The 23,515-nt window shown below is 44.8% G+C and overlaps 1 protein-coding gene across 1 annotated transcript in view; it reads right to left on the bottom strand.

Moving 5' to 3' along the window:
• The window catches only part of SLC9A7 (solute carrier family 9 member A7), a 116,958-nt gene that overhangs the window by 20,467 nt on the left and 72,976 nt on the right, over positions 1-23,515 (bottom strand). Inside the window, exons 8-13 of the mRNA XM_074983303.1 lie at positions 20,945-21,050; positions 19,867-19,955; positions 19,650-19,763; positions 18,171-18,282; positions 10,991-11,144; positions 3,530-3,589 (exon numbers count right to left, since the gene is read on the bottom strand). Of these exons, the coding sequence (XP_074839404.1) occupies positions 3,530-3,589; positions 10,991-11,144; positions 18,171-18,282; positions 19,650-19,763; positions 19,867-19,955; positions 20,945-21,050 (635 nt within the window). The remainder of the gene's footprint in view (positions 1-3,529; positions 3,590-10,990; positions 11,145-18,170; positions 18,283-19,649; positions 19,764-19,866; positions 19,956-20,944; positions 21,051-23,515) is intronic.

Raw genomic sequence — 23,515 nt, forward strand, 5'->3', positions numbered from 1 at the left:
TTTTGTGTCTTCCAATGTAGCAGCTGATTTGAATGCAAGTATTTCTCTTAGCAGCTCATCTACTTCATTCTTAAATTTTTGGGCTTATACTGAGCCTGGTGACTTTTTGCCGATCTATTCTTCTTTTTGAAATGCTAATTTCTGACTACCTCATTTGATTACATAAAAAAATTATATGCATCTCCCTAATATGGTCTGTAGTCAAACCAGCTGCAAAGAAAATATTGAGTTTCAATGTTCTTCTCTCCTCCTTAATTCCTTTGTTCCTTATTAGTCCACACTGCCCAGGAGCTCAAACTCTTTGGTGCTTCACCTTCCCTGTTTCCTAACTTCAGCACAACCTCACTTCATAATGTAGCTCTCTCTAAAAAAATAAATTTGTTTTATGTCTGATTATTTGCTCTTCAAATTCTCTTATATCTCATAATTCCCATTTTACCTTCTGAAATTTATGTGCCTTCCTATTGGCTTAATTTGGCCTGGATTTCCATTTTCTGTCAGATACCTCCGATATTCAAATAACCTCTTGCACCTTAATATTTAACCAAGCTATTTTTTTCTTGCCCTTCTTTTTTGTCTAGGGGACATGTGTGCCTGGGTGTTTATTATGGAATACTTATTAACAGTCTACAAGCAAAGTACAAGGATTCTTATTTCATCGCTTGACTTGAGTTTTTTAGACTAGCTCTCTCCTTTAAATAAGTCCTTTTTCTAAGGTTTAAATGTTTGAATAGTATTTTTGGCAACACTACTCCCACAAGGATACTGGCATTTGGTGGTTAAGCAACCACTAAATAATAAATAATTTTTAACTACAATTCATGACAAATCCTACTGTTCCCCACCATCAGAATTTAATGCAGACAATGTAACGAATTATTATACATGTTGAATCTCTCTCATCCAGCACCCTTGGAACCTGAGCAGCACTGGACGAGAGAATTTGCCAGACCATGGGCAGTCAATGTTGTTGAGCACGTTACCGACACTTCCACACCTCACTGAGCTTTTAGGACATTTAGGGGTAAATTACAGCTAAGTAACAGCACAGAACACTGAGAGCCAGGATTGGTGTCTGTAAACAAACTTTTATGAGATCACGAGAAACTTGGCCACACCCATGGTAAGTGGCTTTCCAGCTAACTAAAATCATGCTGGATTATGGACGTTGCCAGATGAGAGCGTTCCAAATTAGAGAGGTTCAACCTGTATTCACTTTGGGTTCAGGACAGAGTTCCAGTTCAGCTCAAGAAAAGCTCTCCATGTTGGAGAAAAGTCTCTCAAAGCAAATAAAAAGAGTGACTTCCCTTTACTTGAATGCTCCCTAAGCAAATTACAAAGATCAGTTGCTATGAAAGTCAGTATTTGTTCCCATGCATTTGAATTTGTATTGAAGTACACAGTCGGTCAGGGCTGCATGGACTTACTTGGATTAGCTCTTAGACACCAGGTGCACAGTAACCATAGGAAGCCCAGTCATCTGGGAATCTCACTGAAATAGCCTACTGGAAAGCTAGATGAACACACGCATGTTGGTCTAAGCATGAACTGAAGGGTATGTCCGCCACAATGTAGCCAACAACATGGCAGCACTGTCCCAGCAGCCTCCACTATTTTCTGTGCTATCCACTCTGACAATCCATAGCTGCAGTCTGTGGTTTCTAGGACTGCACAGATAAAATATTTGATTTGGCAACAAAGTTACTCACATAAGACTTGACTGATGGATAATAATATTTGAGAAAAGTCATGTGTGAAAAATTATCTGTCAGGACAAGGGATAATAAAGCCTGAAACTGCCCAATAAAAGATGCATTTCTCATTTCAACATCAATTTGCTATTTTGCTATGTAAAACTGGAGGATGACAAACTGCCTCAGTAAATGTATTTTTAGTTACTCTTTTTATTCTGGTCTCGGGATAGTCAGTGGAATTTATACACATTACCAAGTAACAGTATCTAGAGGAGAAAACAAGATCATTTAAGTGACCCCCTTACGAAAATAATTCTTGGTTTTCAGAATATGGCCAGCTTATCTTCCTTTAGAGATGGGAAAACTACCCAAAAAGCTACTCCAGTAAAAGTGCAGCTGCTGGGAGGAGCAGGGGGTGTTTGTGCCTAAGCACATGTCACCAATGTCTCTCTGGAAAACTACTTAAGTAAAAGTACACACGGGCACATGTCACATCTTGATTGTACTCAAGTATGCAGAAGTGAAAGCAGCTGTACTATTAGTCAAGTACATTTCCCACCTCTGACTTGAAGACAGGTTTTAATAGTAAATGGATCACCACTGAGCCTGTAAACATCTGCTGCCGAGTTCCTTAGCTATCATCCTTTCCTTTCAACATCATTTCCCTAACCAATTTGGTTTGGAAGGGGCCTAGAGTTACAGCATCACTCTTGGTACCATAGGAGTTGCTCAGATGTGCCACCCTGTGACCATAAAACTGAGTATTGGCATCACCATAGCTCAGCAGATCCTTTCTTGCCTTGCAGGCACACGTTCATGAGGCCAGCCAGGGCGACAATGCTGTTATGACTCCTGCCAACATGCACTAACGCCCCATAACAAATGCAAAGGGAAAGTTAACATGAAAAACAAACACCAAACAAAAAACCACACACGCACTTAAAAGCCTAATGGGTCATCACTCTGAGACGCTCTACCCTGGGCCATAGAAAGGACAGCAACGTTAAATCTTCGTGATACTGCCCACATCCTGTTCTCCCAAAGGTGGAAACAGAGGGCAGGAATTCACCCTAGATGGCTTGTCTAAACACATACAGTTACTGTGGTAACATCCGTAAGTGCTGGTAGTGCTTTCACTATTCTGGTTCTCAGTGCAGCTTGTTTCAGTGCTGGCATTTTGTGGTTCTAAAAACCAGCCAGTTGGTTGAGACTTCTGTGGTACAACGGGTGCATTAAAGACGTACCATAGCAATGTAACTCTTACACTACATTCATCTTCAGAGGTTAATGACGGACCCTGGCTCCCAGTTCATGGACACTGGAACCTGATCTTGACTTCTGTCGTACTAAGCTTAATGCATCAGCTCCGTTCTGCACCTTTCTTTGGGAGGGTCTCAATATGGGACAATCCTGCAATCCTGGTGTGAGTCAACGTTACTCTCATGAGTAACCCCTTGGAAGTCATGTAGGCTACTTGCACGAGTAAGGATTATATGATCAAATCCATGATTTCCAAAGTCACGAAGTTAACTGAGCCTAGAACCCATTTACTTTCCTTCCAAAGTGTGTGGTGAGGCAGAAGGGGGCTGTTGTCCAGATTTTAAGGGGAATTTTAAAAAAATGGAAAAACAAATGAAAGCGAAAACCCTGCTTGTGGGAACCACAGGCTTTCAACCCCTATACATGACAATGGGTCAGAATCACAAAGATTGTACATTCCCTCATTGGAAAGACAGCAGCATGGCATAGCGTAGAAAGAGAACACATAATGTGGGTTAGAAATGTGAAGAAAGCCAAGCACCAGGTTAATTTTATAAGGAGGAAACCAGTGTCACCTGAAGTACAGCCAGCGGCTTGCATTTATCTGTTCCACCGATGGAGAATGATCACCAACTCTGGTACAGCACAAAAATGGAATGTAAGTTACAGAAAATGTTTGTGGGCAGGTATCTTTGGCCAAGCTACCTGGCTCAAAACAAAAACAAAACCAACAACAGAAATCCAACCTAAAACAAATATACAACATAAAAATGGAACACAAAGTAACACAAAATCATAGAAAGTAGAAGTGACAATAGTGTATGATAAACATTTCCCAATAATGTTCCTTAGTTTATTCATGTACAACCGTGTGGTGATAATCACATCCAGAAGCTATCACCTCCAAGAAAAGTAGGTCCAAGCATTTGTCCACAGACTCTTCACATGAGAGCAAAGTACATGTAACAAGTATTGCTACCAAATAACTATAAGGTGGGTGTCCAAACACCTGAAAGACCATACTCAAAGAGGAGTTAACAATGAGTCACTGTCAAATAGTATCCAGTGGGATCCCACAAGGATGAGTCTTGGGTCTGGCACTATTTGGTATTTTCATTAATGACTTGAGTGTGGTTATAAAATTTCCAGACGACATCAGACTGGGAACGGTTGCAAGCACCTCAAATGGCAGGACTGGAATTCAAAATGACTTTGACAAATTGGAGAAGTCAAACAAGATGAGATTCTGTAATGATAAATGCCAAGTACTACACTTTGCACGTTAAAAAAAAAAAAAAAAAAAAAAAAAATCAAATGCCCAACTACAAAATGGGGAATGGTACTGCTGAAAATGGTCTGGGAATTATAGTGGATCACAAATTGAATATGAGTCTACAATGTGAGGCAGTTTAGAAAGTTACTATTCTAGGGTGTATTAAAAGGAGTGTCCTATCGAAGTCACATAAGGTAATCATCTGATGCTATTCTGAGTTAGTGAGGCTTCAGCTGGAGCAGTTTCCAGTTCTGGACACCACATTTTAGGAAGGTTGTGGACAAACTGGGGACAGTCTAAAGGACAGCCACAAAAATGATAAAAGGTTTAGTAAACCTGACCTACAAGAAAGATTAAAAAAACTGGACATGTTCAATCTTGAGAAAAGACTACTCGTGGGACCTGATAAAGTCTTCAAATATGCTAAGGGATCTTATCAACTGTTCTCCATGTTCACGTGAAGGTAGGACAATAGTAGCTTACACTTCTATGACATACACTTATACGATTATATCTATAGTACAGATATAGATATACAGATTAGAAAGATGGCTTGTGCATATGTATATAACATATGGCCAATCCATGTACACATACAAACAAACATAAAACAACAATATTTAAAAAATATTAAAAAGTTACAAAGCTGAGCCTTCAAAAATTAGCAAGTGCCAGAACTTAAGGTACCATGTGCTGGTAGCAACCTCTACAATTAAGGTTGCCCGAGTCTTTCCATTTTAAGATCCTTTCTTCAGTTGCTTATAACTGTGCCAATCTAATAGGCTAATATTTCCCATGCTGTATTTCTGTCTCATCTATTTCTGTGTGATTACAGCAAAACCCCTTCAGCTTTTTCCTCAGCATTAGTTTAAGGAAAAATACACATTCACTGATGTTAAAATATCCTTCCAACCTTTCTGTTAAGGAGCTTTCCCTCCTCCACACTGTGGAGCAGAGACTGGTGGCAGGGCACTCTGGTCATAGGGATGTATCTCGTGGCACCCCAAACTTAGTAACACCCTAATTTACATTACTAGTCCCTAAAAATTCCAATTTGCATGTGCTCCGTAGACACCTCTTGGAGTTTGGCCACTAAACTTTCCTGAAGGGTCCCTCTGCTCTAGCCCTGGGAGGCAAGGACAGAGCAGGATTAACTGCTCTTCCCATTACAGGGAGCCACAGTGGCACCAAGCACAGAAACTGAGAGCCAGGAGCCATCTCTCCAGGCACTGCAGAGAATGAAGCAGTCTGATTTGAAGGAACAGGGGATATGGGCTGGGATGGGGTCAAGGGATCATTAGGTCCTATTGGTCTATTGGTAGACATAGAGCCAATGGGAGGGTAGGGACGTGGGAACTGAGCTTCCCCTCAAAATTGTAGAGAAGGGTTGGTGGGGATTGGTTGGGCAAGAAGACTGGGAATGGGAGAGGCTGAGGTCAGACAGGGAGCCCAGGGAGAAAGATGGGACTCAGAGAACCTGGAGGAAAAGAAGACTGGAATGAGGAGTCAGAGCTTGGGAAGGGCACAAAATAGATGTCGTATGCTGGAATTTCTGCCCCTCTGAAATCTTAATTCATATCTGGGCGCAGATTATAATTCAGCTTTTAATAACATGATCACATTTCCTCCATAGGACACCTGCCTTATTTAGTATAGTGGACCATGCTCCCTGAATGAGTTAGCTCTATCAGATTTTATCTCATCGGTTAATATCTGACCCTTTGCATCATTTACCACCCGTCATTCAATGTCTCCTTGTTGAAGTTAAAACAAATTATATGTTGTGTAATTTCCCTTCCATAGAGTGAGACCATTCAATCAGCCTGTCTGTCTCCACAGTGTTTCTCAATAAGCTGAACAACAGGACTTCAAGTAAACATCCTGTTATTTAATAGTAATCATGTCACTGGGCATCATTTAAGTACAGTCAACCTCCCTGGTCTCGCAAACCTGGGAAACAGCAGTCCCAGACCAGGGATTTTGTGGGACCCAGGGGGGTCAGTTATGCCCCCCAGCTGGCATTTTACCTGCTGCTCTGGGGTCCCCTCCCTGCTGACACCCAGGGCTCCCCGACTCCACCCCCCATCTCCTGCAGGCTCCCCAGCTGTCCACTTCTGGCCTCCAGCACCAAGCCGCTGCTCCTCAGCCAGGGGCTTTTCATACAGCTCCTGCTGCAGCTTCCTCGGGCTGGCTTCCCACCCAGCCAGCCCTGGCCACTACTCCCAGTCCAGGGTCAGCATCTCTCACCACAGCTCCCTGGAGGCTGGTGCTGCCTTCTCCTCCAACCTCACCCCTGTGCCTGCTGCCAGACCAGCTGTGGCTGCCCTGCCCTGGGCTCCTGCTGCTGGTTCGGCTGACCCCTCCTTCTCCCAGCCGCAGGACTCTGATCCTGCAAGATATGTGGCCCTGATGGACAACGGATGTTGCCGGACAAGAGAATGTTGGACTTGGGAGTTTCAGCGTGTCCAAGAAAAAACACTAAAAAAAGTTAGTATGGAAATGAAAGCCTGTCTCCCCAGGAAGAACAGGGTTTAATCAAACTATTTTACAGTTCCTAAAATCCAGAAAAATGGTTTACTAATTAAAATTCATGTTTTGAAATGAATCAGTTTCAGCTACTTGTGGTGACTCTTCCCAACCGTCTTGTTTGAAACACATTCTGAACCAAAAAGGCGAAGACAGTCTGTATTTTGCTTCACTGGAAAAAGGAAGCAGTACCTCAATGGCTGGTTCCTCCTGAACAAGGACAGTCCTTTATCTTGAGCTATAAATGCAAGAGTTCCCTTTCTCAGTGAGAAGTACAAGTGAAATCTTAAGTCGCTTCTCAAGAGGAACTCTGACAACTCTTCTGATTCATTGGCTTGTCAGATCTCTCTGAAGTGTGTTAGTAGCTTCAGGAAGGAAAAATGTTCCTGTGGTTTAAACCACCACATGGCTCAAGTTTTTTTTTTTTTAACTAGCTTACCACACTACACTGTATTTTCCAAACAAACTAACCTGTCCAAGAACATGTTTATCATTCACATACTTGAATGCAATCTTCCAAAGACATGTATGAGATGCAAGAAACTCAACCATCTCACATGACTTGAATGAAAAACTATTATTTCCAACTTTTAAATTTTCAGCCCTTGACCTCAATCTTTCTATTTGTGTTGCTTCCTACTCACTGATTACCTTTATTTTCATGTGTAAGATGAAAATTAAAAGATTAAAAACTTTACATACGTAGAGGCAGCACTGTTGGGAATGGAAGCCAGGAACGCTAAATACCAATCCCAAATGCAGTCAAGTGGCTGTGGAACACCAGGCAAGTGATTCTGGGCCCTGTCCTCCAGCCCCATCCCAGGTCTGTGTTTGCTACCAAGTTAACTTGGGTTCTAATTTGGGCATTGCCCCTTCCCACCCACACACGGAAACCCATCATTTCAGGGTTAGTGGTGCTTCAAACCCAGGCTCGCTGGTCAAGTTGAAGGTATGGACTAACCCCCATTTGCCACTTTCTCTCAGGCTGGTAAGTCAGCATGTATCCAGACTGCATGAGTGCCGATAATTCCCCAGCACCTTCCCACAATTCTCCCCACATGCCCAGGAGAGACAGTTTTATCCACAACTCACTGGACAAGAATCACAGAGCTGCTCAGCCTACTGCTGTCCAAAGAACATGGGATGAACCTCTTGAAGTCTGCGTGACACACACAAGTGAGTACAGACACCAGTGCTGATCACCAGGCTCACCTCAGTAGTGAGGATGTGCATTGATGGTGGTTTTACTTCTAGCTGGAATAATACCAACTACCCCACAGAGCTTTGGTAAGGATTCACTGATCTTCATTAACAAAAGTGTGACGCTAATAGTCAAGTGCAGCAGGATTAGAAGAAAACCACTCCGAATTCCCACACATACTGGCCTTTTTTATTGTTGTTTGCAATTGCTGAATGCAATAGATCCCAGTCCTGCACTTCATTTACTAGAGTAAAGGGGAGAGGGGGCAATGCTGAACAGAAAACAATGCTAACCCTCCATCTCTTTCTATTACAGCACCCTATATATAATTAAAAGTTCTTAACCCACAGCCTCTCACGCTTTATTTCTTGCGGTCTACTTTAAAGACAGTAAGTGCTGAGATCCAGGCATCATTCATGTTAAAAAAAGGAGGAAGCACCCTGAATTCCATACTGCACCTCAACTGAGCCCTCTATGCCATGCCTTTGCTACTGTTCAGGATATGGGCTTTCTTTAGTTCTATCTTTATACTGCACCTTCTGATGCCTGACATCCTATCCACAGGGATATGTAACTGGCATGTTAAATACACTTCTGAAAATCACAGGGAAGCTCTAAGCACTACCCCTCTGTTGCCCTCCTGTAACGGAGAGCAGTGTACATCTCAGTGGCTGGCACTACATCATGACAAAAGGCTGCTGACCACCCCGTGACTTTCTAACTCGTCTTCAGCTGCATATGGCTGTCACAACTGCAGCAGTTCCAGTGAACGCTGGACAGGGGTCAGTCAAACACTGTGTTTCCTGAGCAGAACATTACAGACAGATCTATAGCATTAAACTTTTTTTCTGTTCAGCCAAGCTGAAGGTAGTGATTTCTTTGCACTTCAAATTAAGAGGGGCTGTTATGCCTCCAACGTGCAAACGAACGCCTATAGTTACGTCACAGCCTGTGACATCCTAGTGGTTTTTTGACAGCAAATGCCCAGGAGTGATATTCACAGCCCTAGTCAAGGAGTGTTTTCACCTGTTCTGCTTCTTTGCCTGAGCTGGGGAGAGGTACTTTTATGCAGAGGGTAAGACAAGAACATGGTGTCACCTACTGACAGCTTCAATTAAGTTGTTTTGCTCAATCAACAGAGTGATCGTCAGATAACGTCCTCTCTAAATTGCCTCCAGAAATGCTTATATCACCGCAGGGTCCTAGACTGGACCACCCAGAAAAAGTTTGTTACAGCAAGAGGAGAGGTACATCTCATCCTCAAGTTGCAGGACATAACGATAGGCCTGTGACATGAGTAATATTTCCTGTTGTCCCAACTAAGCCCAACCCAAAACACTGAAGTAGCACCAAGCTGTTAGAGTATAACCTTCAGCCACCTGCAATGCCCCAGAAGTCATCATGTTGGGGGTGTGTCATCTGATTTGCTAGCCTTAGCTACTAACGCTAGTCTGCGAGTTGAGAACTTACCTAAAAAATCAAAAGGAAAACAAATCAGTGTACAGGATTCCCAAAAGGACTTAACTTTGGCCCATTTCTTCTCCCACTGACTTCAGTGGTTCAACTTTCACAGATTTCAATGGGAGCAATTAAGCCAATTCCAAGTGCTTTTGGAAATACCACCCACCTGTGAGTCATCTTTTAACTAAACCTAGGAAATGCAGATCAGTTGGTGGCAATGGCAGTTTCCTCTCCTTGACCAACTACAGTGGTGGGCCCTGAACTGCAAATATTACCTAAAACATATTAAGACTGTTACTTCAGCATCTGCAGTTTTCCCCGGATGCTTCCTTACACCCTACTACAGGATCTTAGACATTGCAAATTCCAGTGAACATGCTCAACATCGAAGGCAATCAGCACATTGTACGGGCCACTCCGGCCACTGGTACGCCTCTTTTGAGCATCAAAATTGGCAAATTGACTTGGATATTCTCTTCACTTGCCAAAACCCTAATATAGCAGGAGCATATCTGCTAACCAACAGCGAATGGATGGATCTGCTATTTTCTAGGGCTCCTACTAGCTGTTAGGATTATGTACCATTACCTTTAATGTTTGGCAGGTCTTCAAACCTCTCCAGTCCTTGAATGTTCTTAGTTATAATATAGCAATGAGAATACACACAGTATGGGTGGGGTGGGGGGGGGTCCTAATTGTTCTAACAGTTCAGGAAACACCACATTTGTTTGGATAACAGCCCGTTTAGACAGGACCCGATTCTGCTCCCACTGAATTCAGGGATCAGGCCATTATCAGGGGCCAAGACTGGTATTAATTCTTTAGCTGTGGAAAATCGAGATAAGGCAATTCTACTATCTCCAGGAATAGAAATGAGCAATTTCTATTAAAAAAAATCAATGGCTATAACTTGCAACCTGTGAAGGAGCTCAGGGCTCTAGGCGTTTTGGTTGATAGTGATCCTATTGCACTATACACCTACACAGTGTCAAAGCAAGTAACCTCCTACTTATTGCCCTTACCTATATGCCCGTGCCTATTAAAATGTAGAGATTCCTAACAAGGATCACACGGATAGGCTGCTTCTACACTCACCCTCTCCTGTTGGAAGTGGAATGGTAATGAGACAATTTGAAGCAGGCTAATGAAGCGCTAACGTGCATATTCAGCACCTCATTAGCATTAAGGCAGCCATGCAAATTTCAAAGTGCAGACTTCGAATTGTAAATTGACAGTGTAGGTGGGGCAGCTCTGAAGTAAGCGTCCCACTTTGACATTCCCTTACTCTGGTCTAATTCTGTGGGAGTAAGGGACTGTCGATCTGCAGTTTGAAGTCTGCACTTTGAAATTTTTGCGGCTGCCGTTATGCTAATGAGACACTGAACATGCACGTCAGCACTTCATCAGCCTGCTTTGAATTTGCCTCATTACCATGCCACCTCCAACGGGAGGGGACAAGTATAGAAACAGCCAGTGTCAGTGTATTGGCAAATAGCACAGTACAGAATATTTTCCTATTTTTAAGAGAGACTTTTAAGATTGTCCAGATTGCCCAGTGGTTGGACGCATACTCACCTAATGTTCAGCCATGACAACATGGGTGTTGTGCCTCCACCAATAATCCAGACAGTGAAAAAGACAATGAGAAGAGTTGTTGAGAACATCATTTGATGGGAGTAAGTAGCAGTGTCTCGGATGGCCAGAGCAAATGCCATAGCTCCCCTAAGACCTGCACAGAAAGAGAGGAGAGAACCAGGTGAACCACGCACGCACCAGACAGTGTTCACCATGCTTCCTTTAACACACATTCAATCTAATAACTCCTCAAGATATTGTACAGGGGACACAGAGAGAGAGAGAGAGAGAGAGAGAGAGAGAGAGAGAGAGAGAGAAAGAAAGAAAGAAAGAATTCTTCTCCCCACTCTACCAGTTTTTTTAAAATAACCAAGTGCCATGAAAACACCACCATACATGGCCGATCAGGTGTCTAATGTCAGCACTGCAATGCTCCGCACAAAACCCCAGTCAGTCAGCATACATAAGTTAGAGCAATCCTCAGACTGCCCTAACCTATGCCATTGCTCAGGGCAGAGCATACCTGTCCTGAAAATGAGCAAGCCAAAACAAACTACCTGACAGCTTCATTCTCTGCCGCAACATTTTCATTAACATGGTTAGGAGTCCAGAAATAATTGTATAAAGAAGAGAGAAATATTTCCAGAAAAGCTTGTGGAAAGAAGTTGCATGCTGACAAACAAAAATACATTTTAGAAACTAAGAAGCTCCCTGCATCCAGAAAGAGCATGCAACCAACGTTGTCATAAAAGAACTGAGCTTGGTGAATTCTGGGTAATAAGATGTTTCTAAGCACAGCACACATCCTATTGCAATTCAGAATTCCAGAACCAAGGCCCACCCAGACAGGTTGCCATGGACTAATTTGTAATAATAGTAAAAACACGTAGCAATTTGTTATTAGCAAGGAAACAAACAGTAGCAGCTCCCACATAAAGCAGAAGAAAAAAAGCAGTTACCTGTTCTGTAACGGGTGTTCTGTGAGATGTGTTGCTCATTCATTCCTAGTTGGGTGTGCGCTGGTGCGTGCCCAATCACTGACAGCTTTTTTGCCCTAGCCAGTAGCAATAGGGTCGATGAGGCACCTTCTGGAGTGGCACCAATATATGCACTGCCCAACATCCTCCCCCACTCAGTCCCTTCTTGTTGGCTACTCCCACAGTGGGGAAGGCGGGAGGGTTTTGGAATGGACACGAGCAACACATCTCAAAGAACACCAGTTATGGAACAGGTAACTGTCTTTTCTTCTTCCAGTGATTGCTCATGTCCCAAGTTGGGTAAATACAAGCCAGTGCCTAGGACGTGGGGTCAGAGACTCAAATGGATCGCACAACAGCCCTGACCACTGCAGCGTCTTCCCATGCATGCTGAGTCAAAGCACAATGTGTTGTAAATGTAAGAATTGAGGACCAGATGGCCACCCTACAGATATCCTGGATAGGAACCTGAGCCAAATACGCCATAGACAATGCCTGTGCCCTAACCGGTGGGGGAAGAACCCCCACAAGTTGTAACATTCCTTGATGAACGTCACTATCCAAGAGGAAATCTGCTGGGAGGAGACCAGAAGGCCCTTCATCCTATCAGCAACTGCCACAAAGAGTTGCTGCGTTCTTCTAAAGGACCTAGTCCTATCCATATAGAAGACCAGCGCCCTTCTAACATCCAAGATATGTAAACATTGCTCCCCCAGGGAGGCATGGGGCTTTGGGTAAAATCCAAGTAGAGAAATGTCTTGGTTAACATGAAATGCGGAGAACACCTTAGGTAAAAACGCGGGGTGAGGGCTCAGCCTAACCTTGTCCCTGTGAAACACTGTGTGCAAGGAGTCCACTGAAAGTGCCCTCAACTCAGATACCCTTCAGGCTGAGGTGGTTGAGTTACAAAGCAGCGTTTCTGGTGGCAAACAGCAGGGAGCAGGTAGCCAGGGGTTCAAAAGGGGGCCCCCATAAGCTTGGCTAACACCAAATTGAGATCCCACAGGGGCAGTGGTGCCCGAATCTGGGTCTTGATTCTTTCTAAACCTTTCAGAAGCCTTGCAGCCGTGGGATCTGAGAACACAGAAGATGTTACACGAGCTGGGTGAAAGGCTGAGATAGCAGCTACGGGACTCTGAGGAGAAGGACAAGCCCTCCTGCGCCAGATCCAACAGGTAATCTAAAATCAATGGGATGGGGGCTTGTGAGGGAGAGAGACATCCACACCAAAAACCTTTCCCACTTAGCCAAATAAGTCACTCTCATGGAGGGTCTTCTACTCCACTCATCTCTCGTTTAACAAGTACCTGACTTATGAGTACTCGCTAAAATGAGGGAGACACACATACCAATGTTCACTAAATGAGTGAACCTCCCCCGCTAATACGAGCCAGCCGCTGGAGGAGGCTGGGACAACAGCAGCCCCGTGGCTGGCTCCACTCCAGCTGCCGGGTCCCCGGCGGGGGAGGAGGACAGTGAGTTGAACGGCCCCCCCAGTTGGCTCTGCCCCAGCTGCTGGATTCCTGGCGGGGAGCGGAGAGACTGGCAGCCCTGTGGCTGGCTGTGCTCCAGCCGTGGGGTCACCAGTGAGTGGGGGGGTGGCGAATTCGGCAGCCCCCCGGGATCCCTGGCAGGGGGGTGGAGTGGAGAGACTGGCAGCCCTGCAGCTGGCTCTGCTCCAGCCGCGGGGTCCCTGGCCTGGGCGTGGGGAGACCCACAGCTCCGCAGCTGGAGCCCCTGGCCCGGGCGCAGGGAAATCCACAGCCCCCCTCAGCCCACAGTTCCCTGCACAACATCCACCCCATCTTGTTCAGTTCCAAACCTCCTGACCCCCCAGCGTCCCCCAGGTACCTCTGGTGCAGCCAGGAGGAACAAACCGCCACCTCCTCCAACCTAGCCACCCACAGGCTTTAACCCACTCTCCCCGCCACTAATGGCCCCAAACTGCCCCCAGCCTTTAACCCCCTCCCAACCCCAGGTTCATTTACTTTTCAAAAGCAGCACCATCGGCTGCCCCTCCGAGCACTTGAAACCAGAGTCTCTTACAAGTATTTTAACAGGAATTTAGCATCCCTCTTACGAGTTTTCACCTATGAGCAAAAAGTTAGGAACCAATTGTGCTCGTACAGCGAGGGATGAGTGTATTTAACAATACTTCATTTATGGGATCTGAACAGGCCAGCTCCCGGTCCCTCATCCATGGAGCATCCACGCTGTGAGGTGCAGTGACTAGAGACTGGGATGTTGCAGTCTCCCCTCTTCCTGCCTCAGCAGGTCCAGCCAGATCGGCAACATCATCGGCTTGCACATAGACAGGTGCAGGAGGGTCGAGTACCAGTGCTGACAGGCCCATGACGGTGCCACCAAGATAATCGATGCCCCATCTGAGCGAATCTTGAGGAGGACCCTGTGAACTAGTGGAATTGGAGGGAACACGTACATCAGCCTGCCCGACCAGGGGACACTGAAGGCGTCTGCCCAGGACCCTGGGCTCTGATTGCAGTAGGAACAAAACGTCCTGTATTTTGCATTGAGGTGGGAGGTGAACAGGTCCACCTGGGGACACCCTCACTTCTGAAAAAATGAAATGAATGACATCAGGGTGCAGAGGCCACTTGTGATCTGTAAAGGACCTGCTGAGTTGGTCCACCAGCGAATTTTGCACACCAGGCAGGTAAAGGGCCTGCAGCTGTGCTGTATGCAGAAATCCCAGAGCATCGTGGCCTCATGGCACAGGGGAGAGGAGTGTGCACCCCCATTTGCTCATATAGTACATTGCTGTCATGTTGTCTGTACTAACTGACACGCAATATCCCATCAGATTGGCCCTTAAGTCACACATGCTAGTCTGATGGCCCTGAGCTCCCTCACGTTTAAGTGGAGCTGAAGGTCCAACACCCTGCAAAGAGCCTGTGTTTATAGCTGACCCAGGTGCACTCCCCAGCCCCGGTCTGAAGCATCTGTTGATAGGAAAAGTGAGGGCTGCTGAGGGGCAAAGGGCACTCCTGTGAGGACGACCCCCTTGTCTAACCACCACTGCAGGGTCAACAAGATCTCTGTCTCCACTGGTCATCACCAAGTCTAAAACTGTCTTACAGGGCAGTACACCAATGACAGCCACAGCTGTAGAGAGCGCACCCTTAACCTGGTGTGCCATACCTCGAAAGTGCACGCTGCCATATAGCCCAGCAAATGCAGGCAGCATCTGGCTGTCATGGTGGGAACTGCCAGGATGTCTCGGATGACGGCCTCCATGGAGCTGAACCTGTCGTCCAGCAGGAACGCCCTGGCACAGCTGGCATCCGGTTGGGCTCCTACAAAATCTGTCTTTGCTGAGGACGGGAGTTCAAATGCCTGCGTTGGTTGGCAGGTGTACGCAGGCCCAAGGAGTGGAGGGTGGCCATAGAGTCTTTCAGACTATGCAGTCTTACCTGTCCTGTCTAAAAATAGGGCAGGGCCATCAAAGGGGAGGTCCTAGTTCATCTGCTGGACCTCATGAGGCAGGCCAGAAACTGCAGCCAACCCGCCCTGCGCATTGCCACTCCGGAGAGGTTGGCGCTGGTGTCACGTCCACAAGCCCCGATCGCTCTGTTTCAGTGCTACGGCACCTGTCCTCCACAGACGGAGGAGGACCCAGCACCATCATCTGCAGGAATCCTTGTGCCGCTTGAAAAGTCTCCGGCATTGAGGGCCAATCTAGGGCCTGCTGGCTCCTGCTCTGCACTGGCTTCAACAGATGTGCCTGCTGCCCTTTGGCAGTGCGCGCTGGAGCCTTGGACTTGAGGCCACCCCGCTTCGACTTTGACAAGCGATGCCTCTTGTGCCTCCTCCTCTTCATCGGCACTGGAGACTGACTCCTACGGTGCCGAGATGGCGATGGTGCCGGCACCTGCTCTCGGTACCGGCAGTCCTTAGGCAGCACCGTGGTTGACGGCACCGGTGCACTTTGCACTGAGGAGGCTCCATTCTCCGCTCCCACTGGAGACTCCTGAGGCTTAAGAGCCGCCACCATTAAGACGACTTTTTGGCACTGGGCCCCTATCTTTCAAAGTTCTGGGCTTAAAGGCTTTACAAATCGGACAGCGATCAAGCCTGGAGAGCCAGGCATTCCCCAGTGCTGAGGTGCCGAGGGGGACAGAAAGCCCTGCCTTGGCTATAAGTTAACACACTAAGACTAACTACCAAGTACTAAAATGATTTACACTTCTTTAAAGAACTATTTACACTACAATAGGCAACTAACCAAAGAACTGAGCAGAGAAAGCAAGAGCTCCAATGACTGGCGGCATGGTGAGAAAGAACTGAGCGGGGGTGGGCAGTGCATATACTGGTCACCATATTGGCGCCGCTTCTGGGGGTTGTAGCCAGACAGAATTCCCCCCGCTCTACTCCTTCTTGCCCCTCTTAGGTGCTTCAGAGCACGAAGGAGCAAAAGGACACAGCCCAGTCTTGGAATGCCTGAGAGCACAGATGTGCTAATCTCAAGCACAGTCTTTGATGCCTCAGACCATAGACGGGCTGCCTCATCATGACCCTGAACGGACTGAAACCAGACCGCAAAAGACAAATGGGCTAGCAGACGACCAGGGCCTCACGCTGCCCTTGGCTAGTACCGGTGATTGACACACCTACGCGTTGTCCCAGGAGAGGAATCTCTCGCACATAAGAAAACAATGTCTAAATTATCTCCACCTCGGAGGTGTGAATTAAGCCCTTGAAACTCCCTGTGAGAACTAGCATCACGAGACGATCTAACACAGTCGGCATCTTTAAAGGTAAGGAAGAGTGTACGTGACCCAAGGGGTATAAAGAAGGATCCGGCAGCCCCTTTAATTGAGCTCCAATTACCTATACCTGCCAGTCAGGAAGGTCTTTGCCTCCCGAGGTCCCAGGGGACGCCCTCCTCGTACTACTTCTTCCTGAGGGATTGGGTGACAGACGCTGGCCACGCCAAAGTCTGGTAACGCAGGGGTGAGAATAAGACCTGCTATGTGTTTTGCTTTTGCGCGCACTTAATAATAGATCTATGAATTAAAGTACTTTGTTATATGTTAGCTGCTTGTAACTGAAGAAGTGAAACTATAAACCTTGTAACCATAAGAATTAAGCTTTTCCTTATCAATTAAATAGTAACTGTTTAAGTTTTAATCTGACTCCTCCTGTTACTGTGCAAACCGAACACAAATAAAAGAACCCAGCCAGTTTTCGGCTGTATTAGCGTGGCCACTGAGCGCTGAGTCATGCTGCCTCCACGGGGCAGACTCTTGGGGCACCCTTCAGCCTCCCTGGCTGCCCACTGTGAAGGGATTGTCTGTCCTAGCAGTTAAAGACTTGGATAAAGTGAGGGCGCATGGGGTATCTCCCCCCCCGGCCATTGGCTAACGGGTGCTTCACTGACCCTATGCCTACCGACTAGAGCACAAAGCTTCTGGCGACTAGGCATGCCCCACCACACACCCGACTTGGAATGGACATGAGCAATCACTTGAAGAAGAAACAAAAGTTCCTATAGTAAAAACACCTCCATCCTTCTTTCTTTAAATCTAGGCTGATGTGGAATTTGCACACATTTATAAGAACAACCACACCGGGTCAGACCAAAGGTCCATCCAGCTCAGTATCCTTTCTGCCAACAGTGGCCAATGCAGGTGCTCCAGAGGGAGTGAACCGAACAGGTAATGATCAAGTGACCTCTTTCCTGCCATCAAACAGAGGCTAGGGACACAAATTCCTTACCCATCCTGGCTAATAGCCATTAATGGATCTAACCTCCATGAATTTATCTAGCTTTTTTTAAACGCCTGGTATAGTCCTAGCCTTCACAGCCTCCTCTAATGCTTTTTGACAGCATTGGTACCATCATTCCTAAAGCTGTTTGGAGGGGAGGGAATATTGCAAAAAATTTCAGTCCCCCCACACCATTCAATCATCATCAGGCAGAGGTCATCCAGCTGCCAGAGGCCAGAGACTGTCTCTCCTCTCAGAATCATGACAGTCTCATCTCTTTATAAGGAAATGAAGGTGAAGAATAGAAAACAGACATTGTATAGAAATGCTATGCTAAAAGCCAATCACTCCTATTTTAATACAAAAGCTTTTCCTGTTCTGAAATTGCACATCAATTATAAAAAGGAGGATTCTCCTATGAAAGTATCATTTGGATACACGGAAAACAAAATTCTTGTTTCACCAAACACTTGTACCTGAAAACATCATCATGTGCTGAAAGTTCCAACTGATCTTGTGCCTTCGACCCAGATTCAAGAAGAAAGAGAGGGGGTAGATGTTTGCAGCTCTCCCCAGAAAGATTGCAATCTGATCATAGCTGGGGGTTAAGGATCCACAGGTCTTAAGCTGCATTATCACCACCACCACTGACATCTGCTCCATCATCATGCTACTGGAAGTTTAACGCAACTGCCTCACTGGAGTGAGAGGTAAGTTTTCCTTGGAAGTGATTCAGAAATGTAAAGTAACTGACAGTAAAAAGGTCTTCTTGCTTATTAAACTGATTCTTTTATACCTTATTGCAATACATCTGATGCACATAGAAATATAAAAAAAAAATCCAAGTTATCAAACATACAATAGAAAACATACTTCAGACGGACTGAAAACACACCTGCATTTGATTTTTGCATGTCTATAGACACATGAGAATAAAATATGGAACTTGGTAAAGAGGAATTACATTTAATTATGGGGATACATAAAATTAATAAAATGTACATGCCCCAGGCATGTGAGGATTTTTCATTATTTACCCTCAGTTAATTCCTCTCCCAGGTTTCTGCAAACTAGTGCCTAAGGCATATCTACACGACAAAATTAAGTGAATGCAAGGCTGCTGACGTCAACTTAATAAACTTACACACTGAGCGTTCCTCCTGCTGCTGTAATTTGCCTGCTATGCCAATCTAGTAAAGCCGACTCGAAAAGAAGGGCAAAGCTTAGGCTGATGTAGGTCGGGAGAGGTAGCATCTGTACAGGCTCCTGCCAGGAACTCTGCAGGGAGCCGGGTGCTGAAAGCACAGGCTGCAGCTGGGAGCTTGGTACTGAGCTGAGAGCCCAGGATCTCTGCTCCTTGTAAGCTTGTGCAAGCGCTCCTGGCAAGGATGCGCATAACCAACAGAAAGAAGGCAGCATAGACACGAAAAACTGAAGTAATTATTGTGGTGGCTTTAAGTCATTTTAAGATAGGTTGACTTAATTGTGTAGTGTAGACAAGGCTTAAGTAATGCAAGAGTGTACCTTCATTTGTCTATGCTGATTTGAGCAAACAACATGGGGTATTCTTCCCCTATCCTTGAATTCTGAAACACCCTCTCCACCATGAATACGTGAAGCTTTAAGTTCTGTTTCTATAACTTCAGAAAGGAAAGCTGTTGCCTGCATTTGTGCTGTTGAAGACATATACCAATGATAGAAAGCCGTTCAGATACATGAGACCCATGGGGCTTGCATGCCATAATATCCTTAGCTCTACAAGGGGAGATGAAGGTTGTTTTCAAAAGATTCTTGCACCGGCAGCACACTTCAGGAAAATGCAAGTCAAAAAAGGAAAAATAAATAAAATCACCTCTTGAAACTGAACGAGTAGCTAAGGCAAGGCAAAGAGGTATGACAAGTTTTCAGGGTACCTAATATAAATTATTTGTTAGATGAAAAGCAAGAAAGGATACAAAAGCTCCAATGATGAAAATTGGGCTGAATATGTGCTTCTGGAAAGTAAAAAGGGCTAAACCCATGTATGAAAATATGAAGTTTTCAGCCAGGAAGTGCAGTGCCTCAAAGAGCTGTGGAGAAAAACATAGTAAAACTGACAGTCTTGTTTAAAATAAATAAATACATAAATAAAATCAACACTACACCACGTGGGTAGTGAAAATAGGGTCTCACCTGCTTTGTTCGGCTCCTTGACTCAACTGACAAATTGTTGTATGTATAATGAGCCTGTGTAATCCCACAGAAGAGAACTGCCACCACACCTGCCAAAAGATTCACAGACACAAAGGGAGCCAGATGACAGCGTGCCTTACATCCTATCCCACATCAAGCATAAACATACCTCCTTTATTCTCCGTATTGCCTTCATTATTTCTCTTACCACTGCACTGAATTGCTCTAGTCATGGGCTAGGCTCCACCTACACTAGGGGCATAGAACAAAAAGACATCCCTTGTCCTACCAACTTTGCTTATACTCAGGGTTTAAACACTTTGTTCTTTTATTCTTTCAGATTTATTACTCTTAACAAAATGAAGTGTATAGAACGCTTTTGTTAATCAACCATTCCTTTAAAGCTATTAAATTCAAAATTTAGAGCTCTTCAAATGGTCTTCAACAAAATATACTGGGTGAACAACCTGCATGGTTGGGACACACTGCTGGTTACAGACAGCTGAGATCACTTTAATACCTCAGTTTAAGTAACTCAGTGCAGTAAATGGGATTTCTTCTCAGAGAAGATTCATTAGGGGAGGACAGCTGCCCTTGATTTCAGTCCAAGAGGAGAACATACGCAGAATGCTGAATCGAATTAGGTTTAGCTGGGGATTTTGAGAACCATTACTAAGCTGTATGTGAAGATAAGGAGTCTCAAGTTACCTAATGCAGACGTGACAAGGTGGGGCAACTAGGATTACTTAGCTTCAGAGCTAACATCTGAAATGGAAACTAAAAACAGACAGCTTCCTTCGTAATCAGTATGGGTACTGTGGTCAGCACAAAATTAATAATCAAGAGTAAACATTTCTTGCATAGAGCATAGTTTTAACACGCACAGTCTAACAAACAAGAAAAGCTGTATTTTCCAGAGGCTGTTTTCCAGGGCAATTTTACCAGTAAGGAAAATGAAACATTTTAGCACCAAAATCATGCATCTTACATGAAGTGCTTTTAAGCTAGATTAAATATGGTAACAAAAGGAGATGGACAGAAGCTGGATCACTCTGTGCTTGATTCCAAAACATCTCACCTGTAAATCCACAAGCTTCAGCTAGCAAGAAAGTGCTCCAGGACATCAGGAAGAAAAGAGCTGTCTCCAGCAGGGGGAAGCAGTGCAGTTTGGTAAACTTGGTCACATAAATACTTTGTTAAGGGATTGATAAAACACCTGGTGATTTTGGTTGACTGTTAGTACAATCATATCTCATGCTTATATAAATCCTAATCTGCATTAGTAGGCAATGTCAATCCAAAACCAAGCCGATTTCAGCAAGAAATGTATTAACTCACCTACGACAAGTCTGATGTGTCAGAAGCCCCAAAATGAAGCATTTTATGGTTTCTTTTACAACAATAACCTGTGCACCTTCCAGGTTTTACATTTGTCCAAACAGACATGACTAGAAATGGCTACTACCAAAGTCTTACATAGTGCTATTAACTCATCAGTAGATCTCACAATGCTTCATAAGTGAGGTCAATAACGGCACCCCCATTTTACATATGAGAATGGGCTAACTGTGCTTGCCTACACTGTTTCCCTATGTGCAACATGCGTGTTAATATTGTGAAAATGTCACCATTTTAAATCTCTTGTTGTGGCGTACCCCACTCCTCAGGGCTGATACTAAATTAGTTCTTATTTCTGAATTCAAGATTTTCCTGGGGTGGGTTTTTAAAAATTATTTTCTGAAGTCCAGAAAAGTTTTAGTTTTCAGCACCAACAGCCAAGGAAGACCAGCTGTCTTTTACCGAGGCAACTTCGAAATCTGAATGGAAGAGTTCTGAGGTGCATGTACCAGTATGCCACCTGTATAAGATTTAATCACAGCATCATTTTCTTCTTCATAACTTGGCTATTTGTGTAGCCTTTGAAACCAACAAAAATCCCAGCTATAGTGAAGCTGTATTTCTTCATGTCTGGGTAACTTAAAAACAGGCCAGCTGAACCAATTTAAATCAGTCTTTCACAGGGGGAGGGGAGGAAAAAAGACGCATCTTTGGCCTAAGAGCAAGCCCAGATAATGTCAGGCCCAAAGGAATTTGCTGAAAACATTGAAAGAGCTACTGAAAGATGAAAGAGAAAATGGAAGTTAAATTAAACATTTAAAATAGCACCTGCTCTAGAATACAAAATAGAAATAAGTGGTTACATTCTTTCATATTAATGTTTTAACCTATTTATAGTTTCTGTGCCAGCATCAAACACTTCTAGGCATTCAAGATACCTCATACAGTTGTTTGTATCAAAAATTAATATGGGTCCTTTACGCTGTAAGAGGCAGAATGAAATGCAAGAGCTAATGGCAGCCGCAAAAATTTGCTGAAGGGTACCAGAGGCTGCGCTGGCTCCTGTATGGTGTTTCTTTTCATATCCACAAAAGATCCTCTTAACAGTTAGGAACCACTGGGTTGAGATGCTGTCAGGAGGGCAAATGCAGACCCAGGATGCAGCAAGCATATGCAATGTGTTTTCCCTCTAATTCCACCTGACACCCATACGGGCGTGTCACTGCCTTATTAATATCACCGCTACATAATGGCCACACAACAGCTGAGGAGCCTGGGTCCAGCAGATGACAGAGAGGCTGAGGAGCAATAATGAGGGACAGCAATTCCTTCCTCTGGAAAGCCACAAGTTTTATCTGCCATGCCCCCCGACTCTTCCATCACCTCACACAAGCAGCAGCCATCACTGGAAATTGCTGCTCGCGTGTTGGCTTTACCAGAATTCCACGGTCACAATAGGGCCATAAGTGATAAACCACTGCACACCACAGGTGGCTACATGAATGAGACCACCACCCACCCTTCCCCACCCCCGCTTTGGATTCTTTTTTTGCTTTACGTTTCAGATCCAGAGCGGTTGAGAGGAACTGGATCAAACCGGACCGCGCATGTGATGAAGAGTGCAAAGAAGAGCAGAGGAGCCATACACGGGCGGTCCAGCAGAAACACTTATCAAGATCTCCAATTGGCGGCACCAGGGCGAGCCTGACACCTAAGGTGGAGCCCCCACAGGGACACTCGAAGAAGAAACATTATGCATAATACTTCCAGAACATTTGAAAATCACAGGTAGTTGAATTTTGCAGTACTGCCCCCATCAGTCCCCAGACAGCTTACTAAAAATCAAAAGAGCAGAAGCAAGGTATCTGCACAAGGAGTAGAAACAATCCAAACCAATTTATAAAAGGTAATGCATGACTAGCCTTCCCCTATTTACTCAACCACCCCCTCAATGGCAAAGAGGTTGAGGCAGGCAAAGTAGCAAGAACTATAGCTGTGTCATTTCTGTGGAAAAGCAGAAGTTTATGAAACTTGTGCTAGTGATTTAATAGGAACATGATATTGTTCTTCCACAGCTAATTAAAACCTTCAAGTTTCCATTATATTTGTTACATCTGCTTGTTACGTTTTGAAATATTTACTTTTAAAAAATTTAATCCTAATTTTTAAAAGAAAGCATAAAGTTTCATAGGATAACTGTGCATTCGTATTAAAACAAAGTCTCAACCTTTTTCTTAACAGAGGTCACCCTGTGAAGAGCCTCCCTTTCTGTTTTCTGGCTGGCCACCTTGCCTCTCATTCATCAACATAT

This window comes from Carettochelys insculpta, chromosome 1, assembly GCF_033958435.1.
Source record: "Carettochelys insculpta isolate YL-2023 chromosome 1, ASM3395843v1, whole genome shotgun sequence".
In the NCBI taxonomy this organism is placed as follows: Eukaryota; Metazoa; Chordata; order Testudines; family Carettochelyidae; genus Carettochelys; species Carettochelys insculpta.